Genomic DNA, 20,350 nt, shown 5'->3' on the forward strand with positions numbered 1-20,350 from the left:
AAAGTGTGAACAATGCCTGAGTCATATTATTTTTTTACTAAAGAATAAAGAACAGTAGAGCTACATTGTGTAAATCTAGAAATCACAGAGGGCAGCAACTGTTCCCATGTAAGAGCTATACAACTTTACTTCAATAATATCCAAAATGACACAATATAGAAAAACATATGTTGGATAATTTATTTGTTTATTTAGGCTACATAAATTAATCTCATTTCCTCTTTGCAAGGAAAAGCCCCCATCGTTGATCTCCACTCTTGGACCGCTCCAGCTTTTCTTGCCACCCTTTTACAATGGCATAATAGTCCTCTTCTGAAAATTCCTGCAGAGACACATTCATTCTAGTCAGTGTGTAACATATTAATAATGCACCTTCACCATGTTTTTGTCCAAACTGACCCGGATAAACTCCTCTTTGAGTTTTCGTGCTTTTTGAAGCTCTTCTTCAATCACTTGGATGAACTGGCTGGTCCTGTCTTCTGCTCGTACCTCAGAGAAACCGGCTTTCTCAATAAACTAGACACAGACAGACAGGGTAATTATAGACCACAGACTGTAAATTAATGTTACTTAAAATGTATTTACTATGCACTGGAAACATTTACTAAAAACAGCTGTTTTTTTACAAAATGATATTCCCTGAAATGCAAATGGTTGTGTGACAAAGACATTATTAAGTTATTCACCTTACGTTCTTCAAGCCTGCAGTAAACACTCCATATTTAACAATATACAATAATAAAACCTTGATGATGTACCTTGCCATACTCCACTGGTGTGTACAATATATATCCTCTCTGTTTGACGTAGGCTTCAAACGGCAAAGTCCAAGGTTTCTCCCCACAACAGTAGTCACTGATCAGAAGGCGTCCCCCAGGTTTTAACCATGACTGGAGAAAATACGGGGAAACAGCTTCAATTCGCCATATTTCATTTGCAAAGACATTTTAATTTTATCATCAAATACAATGTTACGTACAAAGAATCGCTTAAAAAGGGCCAGTTTGTCAGATATATGGAGGATAGTGTCTCTGCTGTAGATGACGTCAAATGATTCCTCAGGGAAAGTCCTTTTAGTGGCATCAGACACCTCAAACTGAACCTTAAACGTGAACAAACACAATAATATCAGTGCATTCTATAATAAATACATACAAATGGACTACACAAAGACATACAGATGGTAGATGTTCCAGAGAGGCTCTTTCCAGGGCGATATCCACCATGTTTTCTGACAAGTCCAAGCCAAGGACGTCTACTCCAAAAGTCTAACCATTGAAAATGAAAAGTGTCAATGCAACATGTATTTGTATGTATTTGCATGTATTTTCTGTAATACCTTTGCCATATAGAAATCTCCACCTCCAATCCCACAACCCACATCTAAAACTTTCTCACCAGGCTTCAGCTCTAACAAATCCACAAATTCCTAGAAAGAAAAGTTAAAAACAGGAGGTGAAACATATTTGTTAATACAGGGAGGTAGTACAGTATACAGTATAGTATACTGTACTGTAGAGCCATGTGAAAGTGCATCAGCTTGATTAATCACATCCTTCCTCTTCATCTTTATCTATGTGCAGTAACTTTTCACCTACCCACAGTGGTAAAGGGGATTCTGACACACAGTAAACGAATGGAGACTTTTCAAACTACTTGTAAACACACCAAACTACCTGTACACACACCAAGCTACCTGAATACACAACAAACTACTTGTACACACAAACCAAACTATCTACATACACATCAACCTACCTTTATACACAAACAAAACTACCTGTATACACACCAAACTACCTGTATACACACCAAACTACTTGTATACACACCAAACTACCTGTATACACAACAAACTACTTGTATACACAAACAAATCTACCTGTATACACACCAAACTACCTGTATACACAACAAACTACTTGTATACACAAAACAAACAACCTGTATACACACCGAACTACCTGTATACACAACAAACTACTTGTATACACAAACAAAACTACCTGTATACACACCAAACTACCTGTATACACAACAAACTACTTGTATACACAAACAAAACTACCTGTATACATACCAAACTACTTGTATACACAAACCAAACTACCTGTATACACAACAAACTACTTGTATAAACCAAACTACTTGTATACACAAACCAAACTACTTGTATATACACCAAACTACTTGTATACACAAACCAAACTACCTGTATACACACCAAACTACTTGTATACACAAACCAAACTACCTGTATACACACCAAACTACTTGTATACACAAACCAAACTACCTGTATACACAGCAAACTACTACACCAGAATTCCTGTAAGATTCATCGACAACAAGGCTGCAGTTTAAAGTGTTATTTTGCTGTGTTGATTTGATTGATCTGCAGCTGAGCTCGATTCTACACTGAGGGATCGAGCTGCACAGAACATAAGTACTGACAGAGGACATGAACATCTTTGAATCATGATCCCTGAAAATGGGTTAAGTGAAGCGAGAGCACAATCCTCAAAGAGAGATGTGTTAAAATGGGTTTGTAAGAGCGACTAAGTGACGGACAGCAAAAAGACAGCATCAAAGTATCTACACAAATGGCTTATATTTGTCATGAACCCCAGTTTTAGGTTTGTGGTCGTGTTATTGTGGAGTAAAACGTCTGTGATTTATACCTTAGTTGTAGTGGGGCCGCCTGTGCTGACATACCCAGCACCAAACATCTTCTCGTAGCGCAGGATGCCGTTGCGAGTGTATTGTTTATGATCCAAAAACTGCTGGAAAGTTCTGAAATGGCCCGTTCCATTTAAAGATCTTTGCACTTTCTCGAGAAGCCAACATATCTGATTTGGGTTGTTTTTCATCTACAATTGAAGAAATTAAGACAGTTTAGTCTTGACACATTATAAATATTATGACTCACAGTTATACCTTGATATAGGTCTGGACCTGTTTCTTCATTATAATGTCAAAACCAAACGCCTGCACGCTGTCCTGGTCCTTCAGTTGAGCTGAAGTGATGAGTTGAGTGTAATGTGCTTCTGTGCGATAGCACGTTGGGTTAAACTCACGCTGAAAGTCACCTGTGAAAAACAGATTTCATTTAAAAGGATTTCTAGTAATATTTTTCTGTGATATGAATGTACCACAAATATACAGAATGTCCATAAAGTCTCTTTACAATTTTCAAATTTAATTACAAAGGCAGTTGATAAAATATAATAATTAGATGTGTTCTATTGCACACAGTAGTTATTTTTTATTTTATTTTTCAGTTTTTAATCACATGTGCAATCAAATCAAGAGATGAATTACTGCAGATGTCTAGCTTGACCTTTTGACTGAATCTGTGGCACCTGCAGGACCTTCAACCAACCATCATTTTGTAATGATGATGTAATGTTGATGTTGATGCCAAGCATTTATTGACCGTTGGACTGGAAGAGATGGACCAATTCTGTGGCCACCACATTCACCAGATATCACACCTCTGGAATTCTTTTTATGGGACTATGTTAAAGAGATTGTGTATGGAAAAAAAGATATGGGACATTACTGAACTAAAGCAAAAGAAACAGATGCGATTGCAACCACTGATGAGGCTCTGCTACAGCGAACACGGCAAGAAATCCAGTATCATCTTGATGTCATTTGTGTGACTAATGGAGCCCTTATAGAGGTGGATTAAATGAGGTCAACAACTTTGGAAACCACTGAGTACAATAGAACAAGTCTGATTATTTTATCAATTGCCTTTGTAATATTTTTTTCTTTTATGTAAAGAGACTTAATGGACATCCTGTATATTTATTTATATAGGCAAATCTTTAACAAGGCAGTAAATGTGTATTTTATGATGCTTTAACAACACTCAAGCCTACTGTCTGCTTCTCATGCTCTTTCTTAGCTTTTATGATTCTAATAACGTCATTTAAACATTGGGGAAATGGCTTCTCTCACCTGAGCGATGGTTGCAGGACTCTCTAAAAAAGAGGAATCCTCCAGGCCGCAGCCAGCCCAACATCTTCTCTGTGAGACGCTGGAGCTCCTCGTCACTCAGATACATCAGGAGCCAGTTGGAGAAGATGAAGTCAATACTGACCACACGAGAAACAATTACACAATGGATTCTTTGAAATACATATTATGGATAAAATATGAACTCCACCTGTTTTGGGGCATTTCAAGCTTGGTGACATCGGCCTGGAGGAAAGTGCCGTTGCTGTGGTGACCGTTCTCCTGTTTATTACGTTCCACAAAGTTATCCATAAAATCCACAGCGGTCACATGTTTAGCCCTGGTCAGCAAGTGTCGTGTGTAGCGACTGCGCACAGATGGCACAATGGCATCAAATAGGAACGATTGTATTCAATGTAACTACACACGGTAAAGAGAATGAGATGCAAATGCCTATATATGAATCACATGTTTAATTTGTATTGTAAAGTAGCTCGAGAAAAACTGGAACTAAAACTGGGAGACGGTTCCTTTGCCCTCTCACCAGCTTCAAGTCACATCACAAAATGTTACGTAGGGCTGTGGCTTTCCAACCATGATCTTCAGCCAGTAGTCTTTACATTCTGTCAGTTTTATAATCTAACACAGATCGATCCTTACCCGATACCCGCTCCTAGCTCCAGGATTCTGCAGCCGTCCAGACTCGGCAGCATGGACAGAATCTCCGGCAGTTCTTGTTCTGTCAGCTCCTGAGCGTGTGTGTCCAACATCATCTCTTCCAACGTGGCATTTTGAGAGTGTGTCCTCCAAAAGTGTGTCATGTTGTCCCGTACTGTAAAAGCCACACAAATAGTAAAACCAGAATAAACGAATGAATAAATGAATGAAATAAAACCAAAATTGACATCAACAGCATTAAACTTGACACTGTTCATATTTAGGCTACAAGACATTTTAGTTGAATCATTTGTTTACACAAGATCGAGATCTAGTGAACACATAAACTGCCCATTAGTCGGACCATTTCATTGCAATCTGTTACATTTTTATTATAATATTACATAAAAATAAATCAAACTTTGAACAATAAAGACTAATGAATACAAACTCTTCTGCAGTACTCCTTTGTCCACTCACATAGATAACCAACCTCTTTCCATCCAACTCATCAAACGCTGAAATCAGAATTTCTACTTTATAAATCCCTGCCACTGACCACTCACTCTGGGTCTGACTGACAACTACTGATACATTCCACCCATTGACTGAAGGATTAGTTCCACCAGCTCCAAACAATTGTGACAGAAAACACGTGGCACGTGCCAGTGCACAATGTGGAGTTTATCTGAGACTGAATAGTCCATGTTGAGTGATGGCCCCGTACCTTCGTCCATGGTGCTGTCAGGATGAGAACTGGACACTGAAACATACAGCACATACAGCGGTACTGTCAATTACACAGGACTGACACCGTCACTCCTGCTCATAGTGAAATGTGGGTGGTACGCGGCAGGTGGCGTGGGCTGTCATCACACACAGTCCACCATTCGGGTGAACGCAAGCGAGGGGAGTTTTTTTTTTTGGTACATGATTAACATAAAGGCCAAGGGTCTGTACGCGTTGGAGCGACGTCCTCGAGCCACGCGTGCGTAAAGATCAAAAGTCTGTCGTGTTCAGCTTCACGATTGTCCGCTACTTCACAGATCTGCCACAGGAGTGCGTGGAACAGACTAATGTTCGTGTTTCGCTTAATTTGTCCACGTCTCGTCTGAACGTCCAGTCGCTTCTGTTCATTACGTAAAATTGCATCAGACTGTGGCTGAAAAGTGAAACATTTACGGGGAACTTGGGCTATTCATTCAATAAAGTTATGAATATTTTTCTTGTCCTTAACCCCAAAGAAGCAGGGGACGACCATAGACTGTATATATAACCTGCATATATAGACTGTATATAAAGACTGTTCTTGTATTATACAGTCTATGGGGAGACGCAGTGTTATACGAAATGTAGACTCTCCTACAAAATTAGAGGCTGGACTTCGACATAGACATAGGCGACTAAAGGTTATGATTAGACAGTCTCAATGTAACTCTTTAGACCAGGGGTCGGCAACCTTTAACCCCCAAAGAGCCATTTGGAAGAGAAAACACTGCAATGCAAATACGTTTTGACATTTAAAATGAAGATAACACAGTATATATGTTTGTTTGTTTTGTTTGTTTGTTTTTACCTTTACGCTTTGTATAAACAACTAAAGTGTGTTGCTTATGAAACCCACGAAGTGCCACAGAGACTTCTGCTCCTGAACCTGCGCGCATAGTCTGCAGATCGAGGGTATGTCTTCACGCAGGACTGTGTCTTCACGCAGGACTGTGTCTTTACGCAGGACTGTGTCTTCACGCAGGACTGTGTCTTCACGCAGGACTGTGTCTTCACGCAGGACTGTGTCTTTACGCAGGACTGTGTCTTCACGCAGGACTGTGTCTTCACGCAGGACTGTGTCTTCACGCAGGACTGTGTCTTTACGCAGGACTGTGTCTTCACGCAGGACTGTGTCTTCACGCAGGACTGTGTCTTTACGCAGGACTGTGTCTTCACGCAGGACTGTGTCTTCACGCAGGACTGTGTCTTTACGCAGGACTGTGTCTTCACGCAGGACTGTGTCTTCACGCAGGACTGTGTCTTTACGCAGGACTGTGTCTTTACGCAGGACTGTGTCTTCACGCAGGACTGAAGTGTCTGAGGCGTGAGCGCTTTTAGTTTTTAACATAGTTCCGCGAGTGTGACGTTTATTTTGAGTGACAAAAAATTATAAAATATAATTTAATTTCAATATTTCAAGATCACAGTAATCCTCAATTTTAAACAACAACAACAACAACAACAACAACAACAACAACAACAACAACAACAACAAAAACTAACACAAATAAAATGCACTTCAATTAAATACACTCAAAAAAATAAATCTTTGGATTTACTTAAAAGCATTGCGTCATCCGGTTGCACGCAATCACATTGAGTAATTGTTGTAAAGTATGCTTATATAGTACATACTTAACATACTTCAATAGGGTCTATGTAGATGGATTAAATATATACTAGATATTTTCATTACATAGTTAATACTCAACCTTATTGGGTGCAAACTACATAAATGCATTGCGTAATCCCTTTATAAAATACTTAATAGTAATTACTCAAGATGCTTAGGTAAATCTTAAGAATTTGCGTTCTTAACCCTAATTCAAACATATTAACTAACTTGTATTAAATACCATTAAATAGAATTAACATCACTAGAGTAACTTAATATTATGAATAAAACACATTCATATTTACTCAGTGCAGTTGCATGCAACCGGATGACGCAACATTGTTAAATATCGCTTACAAAAGCAAGTCAAGTTTCCCAGAAGTGAACAAAAAACAGCATCAGGAATAATTTTACAATTCTTCATTTATTGTCTTTTTTAGAACATGACATTTTAAAACCATGCTTTAGTGCAAAACTAGCGCACATTTTTACATCTCAAAACTAACTTTTTTTTTTTTTACTTGAAAAGTGCAACATGAAGTTTTATAAAACTGCTTCCCAATTGTGAAGAATTAACTTTACAAAGAGCAACCAACCTGCAAACATAAAAATTTGTAAACACGCCTCTTTAGGGCAGTCCTCTTTAAGTGAATAGGGTCTATTCTTAAAACATAAGATAACCTTTCTAAAATAGCTGTCCTTGTTTGAAAAATTAACTTAGCAAACAACAGATAAGATTGTGAAAAAAGTAAATAAAATATGTATGAAAAGGACAACATTTTGTCCCAAACCAACACATATGGTGCAAAGTAGCACCTACTAAAAATATAAATATTGATATTAATATCAAATTTGAGATATTGTGAATGTTTATGAATATCTGCAAAATAGGCAGATATTTTCAAACTTTCATCAATAATACACTTCATTTGAACATTTTTGCAGTAGCATTCTGGAAACCATCTTTGAACATTGTGAACAAGTGTATTAATGTATTGACTAAAATTGTAAAAAATCATCACAGACTTGCAATTTGCAATAATGAACTTTAACGAGCAAATTTGAAACTTAAAAAAATAATACATTGAACTTATTGGAATGTACTAAAGTCTACTTAACGTGTTCCTTTTTAGCAAAGAATATTTTAAATAAAATAAAGTTGTTTTTTAATCAAAAAGTAAGTAAAGCATTTCAAAAATGTTTTCAGTAATCCTGATTTGGAAATTTAAATTTGATTGTTTACACTTGGCTTACTGCTCATCTGAGATCACCAAAAAATAAATACATAAATTTTTGTAAAATATGGTCAGCTAATCTACTCAAGAAGCTTGTTTTTTAGAATTTGGATTTTGTTTGACATTTTTTTGTTATCAAGCTCCATCAACACCTTTTGGTAAAATTCAAAAGTGTACTTGAGATCCCGTGGGTAGTTCAAGTTGATCAGTCCAAAGAGCAAAGGGAAAGCAGTGGCAACCTCACGAAGATCCTGCAGTACAGAGACTCCCTCAATGATGATTCCCACATCCTCTGGATCTTCCTTGCCGCCATCATCCCCTTCATGCAGGATGGCATAAATGCCAATAGAGGTCTTTGGCATGTGTTGCTGGGCATTAAGGAAATCAATATTCTAAAAAAAGACACACAAAATTTTTTTTATTACAGTGAACGCTCACTATAACGCGCTTCACCGACTTTGCATTTTTTTTTTTTTTTACCGTGCATTGTGTTCTAGATCGGCACAAGAATTGAACTTGTGTCATGTCATTCATAACAGTTCTCAAACTTAATGGAAGGTGTCATGTCCGTTTATAAAAATCTTCTTGCTCAGAAAAAGAAAGATTACCAACAACGACCCATGACAATGTTCTTCTCTCTGAGAAACACTCCTGAGCAGCCTTCAGTAGAAAAAGACGCTACAGCACTATTTCACGGATTTCATTTATCCCAGATTATATTCGGAACGTAAACCCCCACCATAAACAAAGGTTCACTGTACAAGTTTTTCCAATAACATAAACGTATTCATTTTATAAGAGATATAAACATTCTCGACTTAAAGAATGAGGGACACAGGTGTGGTGGTGATGGGGGTGAGGAAATAAGAGGACTGTAGTTGTCTCACCTTTGATGCGGACAGTGACTAAGACCCAACACCAGGGGTCCATCTTTATAAGACTAAAGTACCAAAATATGCTTTTCTGCTGGACACAAATAAATCTTTACACCCATAGATACGTTATACCAAAACCATTAGTCATTAACAATAAGTAAGTAAAATTCTGATATTTTCCTCAAAATAGTATTATTATTATTAAAATTAACATTTCATACAATAAACTTACTACATATTCTTTTATCATGTTGCTTGGATCTTCATTCAGATAAACAGAAAGGGCCTTCAAGGGTACAACATCTTCTTTGGTCAATGGAGTCTCTCTGAAAAATAAATAAATAAATAAAATTAAATTTGGGAGTAAATTAGGACCTATGCAGGGATTTCATACTTTAACGCTACTTTATTCATTCTGTATGTTCTATATGTGCCAAATGTTAAAACCATTTTATATTTTTAAAAATACAATAACAATAATATTCTGATTTAAACTTAAAAAGTAAAATTTTAAATATCAATTTTTTTATACTTTAATACACAGTATTTTTCAACTTTTTAAGCGACGGCACACTTTTTTTGGATTGAAGGCATTCTGTGACCACCATTTATAAATGTTTTTTACAATTTTTATAAAAACAAAAAAATATCCTATAAAAACTGTATTAATGTTAGCTGTACAAAATATATTGTTAAAAACCATTATGTTGAGATGTTAACAGTCTAATACATCCATTTATAAATAGTAACTAATTTATTGGAAATGTTTTCAAGGCACACCTAATACAACCTTTATCTCCTAGAGAGACACTTTTACAAACCAAAAATAACAGTTACGGTTGTAAGAAAACATTGTCAATATAACAGCAATAGTAAGCCTTAGTTGGAAACATACAAACATCTTTAGCTAGCTAAATATACATTTACAGTGGTTATATAGGGCATGTGTTAGATCTAATTTGAATTATTCAATACAGCATGTGGAGCGCAACTAGTAGCTCCTGAGCGACAAGTCGGAGACCCCTGCTGTGTACACTATTTAAATAGATTTTAATAAAATGAAAGTGGTGGTTCTGAGTAATGAAATTATTTACAAGTTTAAAATGACAAACCTCATTAATTCCTGTCATGATTTCTGTTATCTTCCGTCCAGGTTTTCCTCCCTTCTTTCTAAAGATTTTCATCAGTTTAGGAGCATAAAGATCCAGCTGTGACATGAACTTTGAGGCCAATGGCATTGTGGTGATTCGTCTGAACTCTGCATTAATCTAGAAGACAGTGAAATAAAAATGTATTTAAATTATTTTTTTTTTTTCCTGCCCCAAATACCAAATTATAAATGTATATAGCCTGTAAGCTTGGTGGTGTTTAAAATGTTTTTTATCTGCAAAAGTTTAAAAAGAAATGTGTGTTCTGATGTAATTTTGTCAAATTAACAATTCTTAATTTTGGCCCAGTGTAAAACATGGTTGCTAAGGTAATTACCAAGTATGTCATTGTTTACAATGAGGAAGTAAAATTATAAATGTAAAAAATTCATCAAACTGGGATGACATTTATGATTTTTTTTTTTTTTTTAGGAAAGTCTTAGATGTAATTATCTTAACTGTATTTTAGTAGAATTTGTTGCCTAGCCTCAGAGGTACTTCTTGTAAGTTCAATTATTTCAGTACAAAAAATTTGTGTCAGTATTGTCTTCTCCAACCATAACATTAGACTTTATGATTGTTGTGTGAGCATGCCATTTATGAGATGTTCTAATGACAACAGCATTGCAAGACAACATGACATACCTCTCGATGAGAAAAGAGTGCAGGCCATCTACTTTTGAAATCTGCAATGAAGGGCATGTCTCGAACGATTTCTTGTCTCCTGTGTGGAAAAGTTTTCTCCATCTTTCTTTCAGCAACACAAGCTGAGGTTTGGCTTTCAATGGTGTTCACAATCCCTGGTTTAAAGTCTTCTAAGGTGTATGGCGTGTGCTTCCGGGTTTTATGCGACTTGAATGTACCATAGATATTTGTTTAGTAAGAGCAACCCTTAAACATACAATGCACTGTCTCACTACTTTTTAGATGAGTGTTAATATGAGAAAAATACTCTTTTTCTGTAGCAAGACCACTAAATGTACACAGATGGCAGCTAAATGTTGCAACAGTTATGTGTTTTTTGTGTGGATGTACTCTGCTTGTATGGCTATAAAGAGTTTTAAAAGTCTTGAAAGTACACGGGCAATCCAAATATATACATGGATATAATGGTCTGGAAACATGAACTAACTTGTAGTGCCTAAACAAACGCGTCCTTGTTGACACCACCTTCTGGCACAATTTACACTGCCACATCAGCACATCTGTGGAAAAAAAGACAAAGCATAAGACATATATTTTTCAATAGCATTTTAAATATTTTAATTAATATTTTTGTTATTTTATAGCACTGCCTTCTGAAACTGGATTCTCAAACTTTGAAGCTCACCATGTATAATTGGACTGTGTAATAAAAGCTATTTAGCTATAATCTTGTGCTTTAAGAGCTTTATCTGTCTGCACATTGGCCCTCCAAATACAAAACTACTAAAACCCACATTTGAAAGTTTATAAAATCCAAATTTCACAAATTTCCAAATTTCTATCTGTGTAGGTAGTTTTATCTTGTCTTATGGTCATTACAATAACTTTATAAAAGACTACATTAGATACATGTTCAATAATTTCATGATAACTCTATACATAAAACTAATTGATTTGATCATTAAAATATGCAAACAAAATCTTATTACAAAATGGAGGGAAGATTTATTATTTGTTCTACTTGTAATACAACGGCAGGAGTGATCCTGCATGCTCAAACCCTATCGAAGTATTTACAAAAAGATAATAGCCGAATTCCTTATTCAGTCTCCCTCTTCACCGGGATACAGCGCGAGGCTCCGCAGTCACGTCATCGCGGCGGTTGTGTCTGCCCATCGCCGCCTTCGCACGCACCACTACAGCTTTCATTTGGTCTCCGCTGGTCTCCGCTCACACACACACCCACCGACCGACCGACCGGTCCGCCCCGCGCTCATACATTCTTCCCATTCTCCCCCACGCCAGTGTAGCACGTGCAGCAGCCCCAGTCTGTAGTGCAAAAAGTATGCTAACCAAACTATTCCCTCAATTTAGCGTTCAATACATGCTCGTGACGAATCATGAATATTATATACAGCCGAAATGTCCGGATAAATAACGATATAAAGTATATCAAAGTTAATAAAGTTTTACTTACCAATAAATTTGAGAGAAAACTCCAAAGATGGTCAGGTCTAGTTGATCAGGGCAGGTGAAATTAGCGCATGCGTGTGTGCTCACATTTGAGCGGGCAAAAAAAATCAAATCAAATACGGAATCCCAGAAGGACATAACTCAAACATTTTACTTAAGAGTGTTGAGTAATCCCTTGCATATAGCCTTGAGTAATGCCAAATATTGAATGTATTTCATAATATTTACACAAGCATGTCAAAAATATGTGAAAAATCAAAGTGTTTAAATAAAAACTACAAAATACACTTTAGTAAAAGTAACAACAGCCACAATTCATTTTTTTGAGTGTACTTTGTGGCTCCCCAGGCCCTCGGAGCCACAGTATAAGGATGAAAGAGCCGCATGGAGCTCCGGAGCCGCGGGTTCGACCCCTGGTTTAGACAGGAACCTGAAGAGTTTATAACTGCAGTACACAGACGCTGGTGAACAACCATCTGCTGGTTAGATTTTTATGCTAAATTTCCACAAGATGGCAGCACAACACAACAGCTGTGAGAGATGAGGCGCTTTTACTGTGACTTATGCTGTTTCCCAGTATCTCTTTAGTCACAAATAACTCGAATGAGCAGTGTTTGTAGAATGTAGAATGTAGAATGTAGAATGTAGAATGTAGAATGTAGAATGTAGGCAAACACATGAGGATGAAAATGTGATGATAGTAGGTCTTTGTGATATCGTTGTTGCATATTCATCCAGTTCATCTACAAAACATTGATTTTTACTTTTGTAATGTTCATCTTTGGGGCAGGACATTACAGCAGCAAACAAATCTGTACTTAAATAAAAAAGCAGTGACACCTTCTAACATGATACAATCTCAAAATGACGTGATATTTTCATGTTAAAATGTGATACAAAATCATGCTGAAATTGCATCATCTGTAAAACGAGGAACTACAACATCAGGAGGATCTATCCACTTCTGCACATTTGTACTGAGATATGGGACATGTTACTGATGTTGGCATGACTTTGCCCACCCGTAGTACCAGAAGCCTAATAGTAATAGTAGAAGTAGCGCCTCTAGGAGCATAAATGCCGCATCACCAGTGATAAGATGAGGCCATGAGGGAGCACTGACATGACCAGAGCTGTAAGTCACACATCCAAGTCCATGGCTGAGTGAACTCAACTCAGACCTATGGCAGACGGATGAGTTGCCCTCTTTACTCACAGACTGAGTTACGTACCATAAATTAGGCAGATTTCGTGTTGGTCTTGATGTAAGTGCACACCACAAGTTTGAACCCTGGCCCCGGGAAGATGAGCTCCTCCGTGGAATGACCAGCAGGGGGCGTAGAGCTGCAGGAGGAAAACATGGACCAACACCAAATCTAATTTAGATTTTCACTATTCTGCCAAATGTAACATGCACTGTAGGGTGTGCAGTTTATGGCCATGTGCTCCGTTCTACCACTAACACTGGCACAAGTGTCCAGCTCACTTTTACGCACGGGGGGTTCGATTAAACCGTGACAGTAGAAAATAGACAGCTGGTTACAGAGGGGTACAGACACAGAGACTGCTTAAGGAGATGCTGTTAAATATATGATTTATTTACTAAAGGTAGGCTTGATGTGTGCACAACCTTGGACTATGTGTACGTACCTCAAGTCTGTGTGTAAAGAGGGCAACTCAAGTCATCCGAGTCCCATAGCTCCAAGATGAGTTCAATCAGACCTGGATGTGGAGGAGCACAGGGCTGCAGTCGTGTCTGTGCTCCCTCATGGGTTCATCTTACCATTGGTGATGCGACCTTGCTACTTATGCACAAGCAGTAGTCCTACTCATAGAGGCACTACTACTACTACTACTACTACTACTACTACTACTACTACTACTACTACTACTACTACTACTACTACTACTACTACCAGGGGTGGTAAAAGTCATGCCAACCTCAGTGGCACAGCCCATATCTCACATACAAACACACAAAAGTGGATCTATGCCGTACTTCCTTGTTTTGAATATCATGTTATTTAATGATAATTTCTCTTCATGTAATTTCATAATAATTTTGTATGACATTTTCACATGAAACTATGACATAATTTCATGAAAGTATCACATAATTTTGAGATAATATCATGGCAAAGCGTTAAAACGTGATACTGCAGTTTTGTTTTGTTTTTTAATTTAAGCACAGATTCGGCAGCTCTACACCAACATTTGCATATACAGTGTAGTTGTACCCATTATAGGCTACGATTACAGCAAGTATTTAATGTTACTTACAATTTTTTTATTCAGTACATTATTTGATAGAAACACTGCACCCTGATGAGTGATTGTGACAGTTAGTGTCACTACGCCAGCATAAATCAATTCTACCTTTCTTAATTTTTTTATAAGGTAAAACAGACAGAAAGCATTATAAAAATATGACAACACTGAACAATATTCAATTTAAAGGTAATACAAATTATAATATGAAACCAATAAGGACATTAACATTCCCATATGGTGCCGTGATCCCCGAGAGGATCCAGAGTAATCGCTTTTCGCTTGAACTTGAGTGCCACTATAGACTCTTAGTACATAAAAGATTAATCCAGAAAACACATTTTCAGGGTTTTTCTGTCCTCACGGGAAAAGGGTAAAGGCAGTTAGTGAAAAAAGAGATCATGTTAAGGGTAAAATTGTCGTAACGGTGCGGATAGGACCAAAGGATGCAGACCAGAGCAGTTTTAACAGTGTTTATTTACAGCGGTGAAAATGCAGTCTTTAAACAGGTCACAAGAGCAGGTACAGGAACCGGGGAGCGGGAGACGGGTCAGGCGGGTGCGGTGCAGGTAGAGGCGGGCAGGACAGGACCAGGACGGGGATAGAAGCAGGTGCGGTACCAGGGCAGGCGGATCAGACGAAGACCAGAGCGGGGAGCGGGTGACAAACCAGAGACCAGGACCGGACAGGAGACGAGACGAGCAGGAGACGAGACGAGCAGGAGACGAGACGAGCAGGAGACGAGACGAGCAGGAGACAAGACGAGCTGGAAGCGATACCGGGACTGGAACGTGGCGGCAGGAGCTGGGCGAGTAGAGGCAGGAATGTTTTACACGCGGACGGTCTGGCACCGAGTGTAGACTGCCAAGCCTTCTTGTACTCAGCAGCAGGTGGTGGTGATTAGGCTGATGCACCCCAGGTGTGCACGGGAGGAGTCAGGCACTCCACCCAGCTCCAGACACACAGGTAGGGGAGGGGGAGAGAGCACGGGAGGACAGGGAAACTGACATCATGACAGTACCCCCCCCCTAAGGTCCACCTCCTGGTGGACCCCCAGGCTTGTCAGGATGAGCGCGGTGGAAGTCTCTCACCATGTCGGGGTCCAGAATGCGTGCCCTGGGCACCCAGGATCGCTCCTCCGGACCGTAACCCTCCCAATCGACGAGGTACTGGAGGCCCCTACCACGGCGACGAACGTCAATCAGGCGGCGGACGGTGAACGCCGGGTGGCCGTCAATGACTCGGGCGGGCGGTGGGGGATCGGCCGGAGGGCACAGGTCGCTGGTCCGGACTGGTTTAACCTGGGAGACGTGAAAGGTCGGATGAATCCGGAGAGACGGGGGTAACTGGAGGCGCACCGCCGATGGATTTATGATCCTCATGATCTTAAACGGTCCCAGGAATCGGGGGGACAGCTTACGGGAGTCCGTCTTCAGCGGGACCGTCTTGGCGGAGAGCCAAACCATCTGGCCAGGTTGGTATACGGGCGCCGGGACACGGTGGCGATCGGCCGTCGCCTTAGTGCGCGCTCCAGCCCGAAGAAGGGCCGCCCTGGCCTTCTTCCAGATCCGGCGACAGCGCTGGAGATGGCGCTGAACAGACGGGACGGCGAGGTCCCTCTCCTCCGTGGGAAAGAGAGGGGGTTGATATCCCAGCGATGCCTCGAAGGGGGACATACCAGTGGCGGAACTCACGAGGGAGTTGTGAGCATACTCTATCCAGGGCAGGTGAGTACTCCAGGTCGCGGGGTTGGCGGAGGCTGTGCACCGTAGGGCCGACTCCAGGTCTTGGTTGGCCCGCTCCGTCTGCCCATTAGATTGTGGATGGAACCCGGACGTGAGGCTAACCGTGGCCCCCAAACCGTCGCAGAAAGACCGCCATACCTGAGAGGTGAATTGGGTCCCTCTGTCGGACACGATGTCCACCGGGATGCCGTGGAGTCGGAAGACATGACTGGTCAGCTGGTCGGCAGTTTCTTTGGCTGTGGGGAGCTTAGGCAGGGCAACGAAATGGGCGGCCTTGGAGAAGCGGTCCACAATGGTGAGAACCACCGTGTTCCCCTGGGAAGGGGGAAGGCCCGTCACGAAGTCCAAGGCGATGTGGGACCAAGGGCGACGAGGAACTGGGAGAGGATGCAAGAGACCAGAAGGGGGTGAGTGGGAGGCCTTGGCCCGAGCACATACCTGGCAGGCGGCGACATAAGCCCGGGTGTCTGTGTCCATCGTGGGCCACCAGAAGCGTCTCCTGAGGAGGGAGAGAGAGCGACCGGCACCAGGATGGCAGGCGAAACGGGAGGCATGGACCCACTGGAGCACCTGAGACCGGACAGAATCGGGAACAAACAGTTTACCTGGAGGGCCGTTACCTGGGTCGGGGTCGTTGGTCTGGGCCTCTCGGACGGTGTCCTCGATATCCCAATGGACCGCGGCCACCACACACGAGGAGGGAATAATTGTTTCTGCGGTGACCGGGCTATCCTCCAGGGCGAACTGGCGGGAGAGGGCATCGGGTTTGACGTTCCGAGATCCGGGGCGGTAGGTGAGGAGAAAGTTGAAGCGGCTGAAGAAGAGGGACCAACGAGCTTGACGGGGATTGAGGCGCCTGGCGGACTGGATGTACTCCAAGTTTTTATGGTCGGTCCAGACGATGAATGGTTGCTCCGCCCCTTCGAGCCAGTGGCGCCACTCCTCCAAGGCCAGCTTTACGGCAAGGAGCTCCCGATCCCCCACGTCATAATTGACCTCGGCCGAGGACAATCGCCGGGAAAAGAAGGCGCAGGGACAGAGGCGGTTGTGGGGGTCGAACCTCTGCGAAAGCACGGCCCCCACTCCCGAGTCGGAGGCGTCGACCTCCACGATGAATTGCCGTGAAGGGTCGGGCTGGTGCAGGATGGGAGCGGAGGTAAATAGTCTCTTAAGCTTCTCGAAGGCTGTCTGCGCCTCAGGAGACCAGGCAAACGGCAAAGCAGGAGAGGTGAGTTTAGTTAAGGGCGAGATAACCCTACTAAAATCCCGGATGAAACGTCTATAAAAATTGGCAAAGCCGATAAATCTCTGGAGCTGTCTCCGGCTGGTAGGAACGGGCCACTCAGTGACAGCCTGGATCTTTTCAGGGTCAGCTCTTACTTGGCCCCGCCCCACAATGAAGCCCAAAAAGCTGACCTCCTCTGCGTGAAACTCGCATTTCTCAGCTTTCACGAACAGTTTATTCTCGAGGAGGCGCTGGAGAACCTGGCGAACGTGCTGATGATGCTCCTGGGGGGACCGCGAGAAAATCAAGATGTCATCCAAGTAAACAAAGACGAATCGGTTAAGGAAATCACGGAGCACATCGTTGATGAGGGCTTGGAATACGGCAGGGGCGTTGGTGAGACCGAAGGGCATAACCAAGTATTCGAAATGTCCCAGGGGTGTCTTGAAGGCCGTCTTCCATTCGTCTCCCTCCCTGATGCGCACCAGGTGGTACGCATTCCGCAAATCCAACTTTGAGAAGATGGTCGCACCGTGGAGGGGCGTAAATGCCGAGTCCAGTAAGGGAAGCGGGTATTTATTCTTTACAGTTATATTGTTCAGACCCCGGTAATCAATGCAAGGCCGCAGGGATTTGTCCTTCTTAGCCACAAAGAAGAACCCCGCTCCCACGGGTGAAGTGGACGGGCGGATGATTCCGGCAGCCAGGGACCCACGGATATAGTCCTCCATTGACTCGCGTTCAGGTTTAGACAGGTTATATAGCCTGCTAGATGGTAGTGGGGCACCCGGCAGGAGGTCAATGGCGCAGTCATATGGACGGTGGGGCGGTAAAGAGAGGGCCTTGCTCTTGCTAAAAACCTCCCCCAGGTCGTGATATTCAGCAGGCACCGAGGACAGATTGGGGGTGTCTGGGGACGGATCAGCGACAGGAACGGACCTCCCGGCCGGAGGGAGGGCGGACCGAAGGCACTTGGCGTGGCAATCGGGACTCCAGCCCGAAACTCCGCCCCTGGCCCAATCGAAAACAGGGTTGTGGGCGCGTAGCCAGGGGTAACCAAGGACCAGAGGAGAAGCGGAGGAGGACAGGACATGAAACTGACGGTTCTCTTGGTGGTTGCCGGACAGAATCACGGTGACAGGTTCTGTGATGTGAGTGATGTGCCCCAGAAAACGTCCATTGAGCCCCTGGGCATTTAAGGGGCGTTCGAGGGGCTCCAGGTAGACCCCGAGCTGCTCCGCGACTTGGGCATCAATAAAGTCCCTCTCAGCCCCGGAGTCGATAAGGGCGGAAACGCATAAGGTCTCTGTGCGAACGCACAGGGTGGCGCTGAGCCGCAGTCTATTAGAAGAGTCCAGGATGTGTTGCTCGCCCACCAGTACTCCCAGTGCTACTGGTGGGCCCCCCCTTTTGGCCGAACTGGGCAAGTGACCACATAATGTCCGCGCTCACCGCAGTAGAGGCAAGCCCCGGCCAGACGACGCCTCCGTTGACGCTCCTCGGCCGACACAAGGGTCCTGTCGAGTTGCATGGGCTCATCCGGCGGGGGCGGGGCAGCGCGTGGCTCCGGCGGGACCGGTGACCGGCGTCTCTCTCGGCGACGAGCCCGTAGGCGGTTGTCTATACGGTGAGTGAGGGAGATGAGGGTCCGCAGGTCGGGGGGTTCGTCCCGGGAAACCAATTCATCTTTCAAAGTCTCGTTCAGGCCCCGCACAAACACAGCCCGCAGCGCGCTGTCCGTCCAGTCCAGCTCCGCCGCATGTGTCCAGAATTCAATGGAATAATCCGCTACCGTCCTGGAGCCCTGGCTGAGAGTCAATAACCGGGAGGCAGCATTGTCCTGGTAGTGCGGGTGGTCAAACACCAGCTTAAACGTGGACACAAATTCATTAAAATCCAGGCTATCCACAGACGTCTTCATTAGGCGCGCCTCTGCCCACTGGAGAGCTCTGCCCCGGAGTAATCCACATATATATCGGATCTTGGTGGCCCCCGAGCTGAAACGAGAAGGGCATTGCTGGAACATGAACTCGCACTGGAACAGGAATCCGCGACAGAGGTGAGGTTGTCCAGCATACGGCTCCGGATCCGTGCCTCTCGGCTCCGGGAGGCGTGGCGGCGCTCCGGCTGCAGCAGGCGGGGTGACGAGGAGCGCGGCCACCTGGTGGTTAAGCTGTGCCACCTGCTGGGACAATGTCTGATTTAGCTCCAATAGAGTCCGAATGGATTGTTCATGCTGACCCAGCACCGCCTCGGGGTGAGAGTGCGTGAGGCGGCGCGTCTGGTCCGGATCTGAGCCTGCTTGGTCCATAGTGGCCAGACCGTTCTGTCGTAACGGTGCGGATAGGACCAAAGGATGCAGACCAGAGCAGTTTTAACAGTGTTTATTTACAGCGGTGAAAATGCAGTCTTTAAACAGGTCACAAGAGCAGGTACAGGAACCGGGGAGCGGGAGACGGGTCAGGCGGGTGCGGTGCAGGTAGAGGCGGGCAGGACAGGACCAGGACGGGGATAGAAGCAGGTGCGGTACCAGGGCAGGCGGATCAGACGAAGACCAGAGCGGGGAGCGGGTGACAAACCAGAGACCAGGACCGGACAGGAGACGAGACGAGCAGGAGACGAGACGAGCAGGAGACGAGACGAGCAGGAGACGAGACGAGCAGGAGACAAGACGAGCTGGAAGCGATACCGGGACTGGAACGTGGCGGCAGGAGCTGGGCGAGTAGAGGCAGG

General features: G+C 43.1%; 1 protein-coding gene and 1 long non-coding RNA gene across 4 annotated transcripts; both read right to left on the minus strand.

Annotated features, from left to right (window-relative positions):
- Nucleotides 1–166: 166 nt before the first annotated feature.
- On the minus strand, nt 167–6,318 carry pmt (phosphoethanolamine methyltransferase). Of its 3 annotated transcripts, XM_033974477.2 has the most exons (13): nt 6,197–6,318; nt 5,348–5,383; nt 4,624–4,795; nt 4,175–4,330; nt 3,967–4,103; nt 2,938–3,089; nt 2,682–2,870; nt 1,340–1,429; nt 1,179–1,268; nt 980–1,102; nt 759–890; nt 400–516; nt 167–322 (listed from the first exon to the last, which is right to left on the minus strand). In XM_033974477.2, exons 1-13 carry the CDS (start codon nt 6,282–6,284, stop codon nt 212–214), a joined length of 1,593 nt encoding a protein of 530 aa, XP_033830368.2. In that variant the 5' UTR covers nt 6,285–6,318; the 3' UTR covers nt 167–211. The 3 variants fall into 3 exon arrangements, with proteins under 3 accessions (XP_033830368.2, XP_055080694.1, XP_055080693.1); XM_055224719.1 differs by lacking the exons at nt 5,348–5,383; nt 6,197–6,318 and adding an exon at nt 5,101–5,156; XM_055224718.1 differs by lacking the exons at nt 5,348–5,383; nt 6,197–6,318 and adding an exon at nt 5,114–5,138.
- A 1,307-nt stretch (nt 6,319–7,625) lies between these two features.
- On the minus strand, nt 7,626–12,435 carry LOC129456584 (uncharacterized). The gene is made up of 5 exons (XR_008648854.1): nt 12,384–12,435; nt 10,907–11,466; nt 10,226–10,381; nt 9,346–9,439; nt 7,626–8,630 (listed from the first exon to the last, which is right to left on the minus strand). It is a non-coding gene; the product is annotated as an uncharacterized LOC129456584 (long non-coding RNA).
- Between the last annotated feature and the right edge of the window lie 7,915 nt (nt 12,436–20,350).

The sequence above is a fragment of the Periophthalmus magnuspinnatus genome, chromosome 10, assembly GCF_009829125.3.
Source record: "Periophthalmus magnuspinnatus isolate fPerMag1 chromosome 10, fPerMag1.2.pri, whole genome shotgun sequence".
Taxonomy (NCBI): domain Eukaryota; kingdom Metazoa; phylum Chordata; class Actinopteri; order Gobiiformes; family Gobiidae; genus Periophthalmus; species Periophthalmus magnuspinnatus.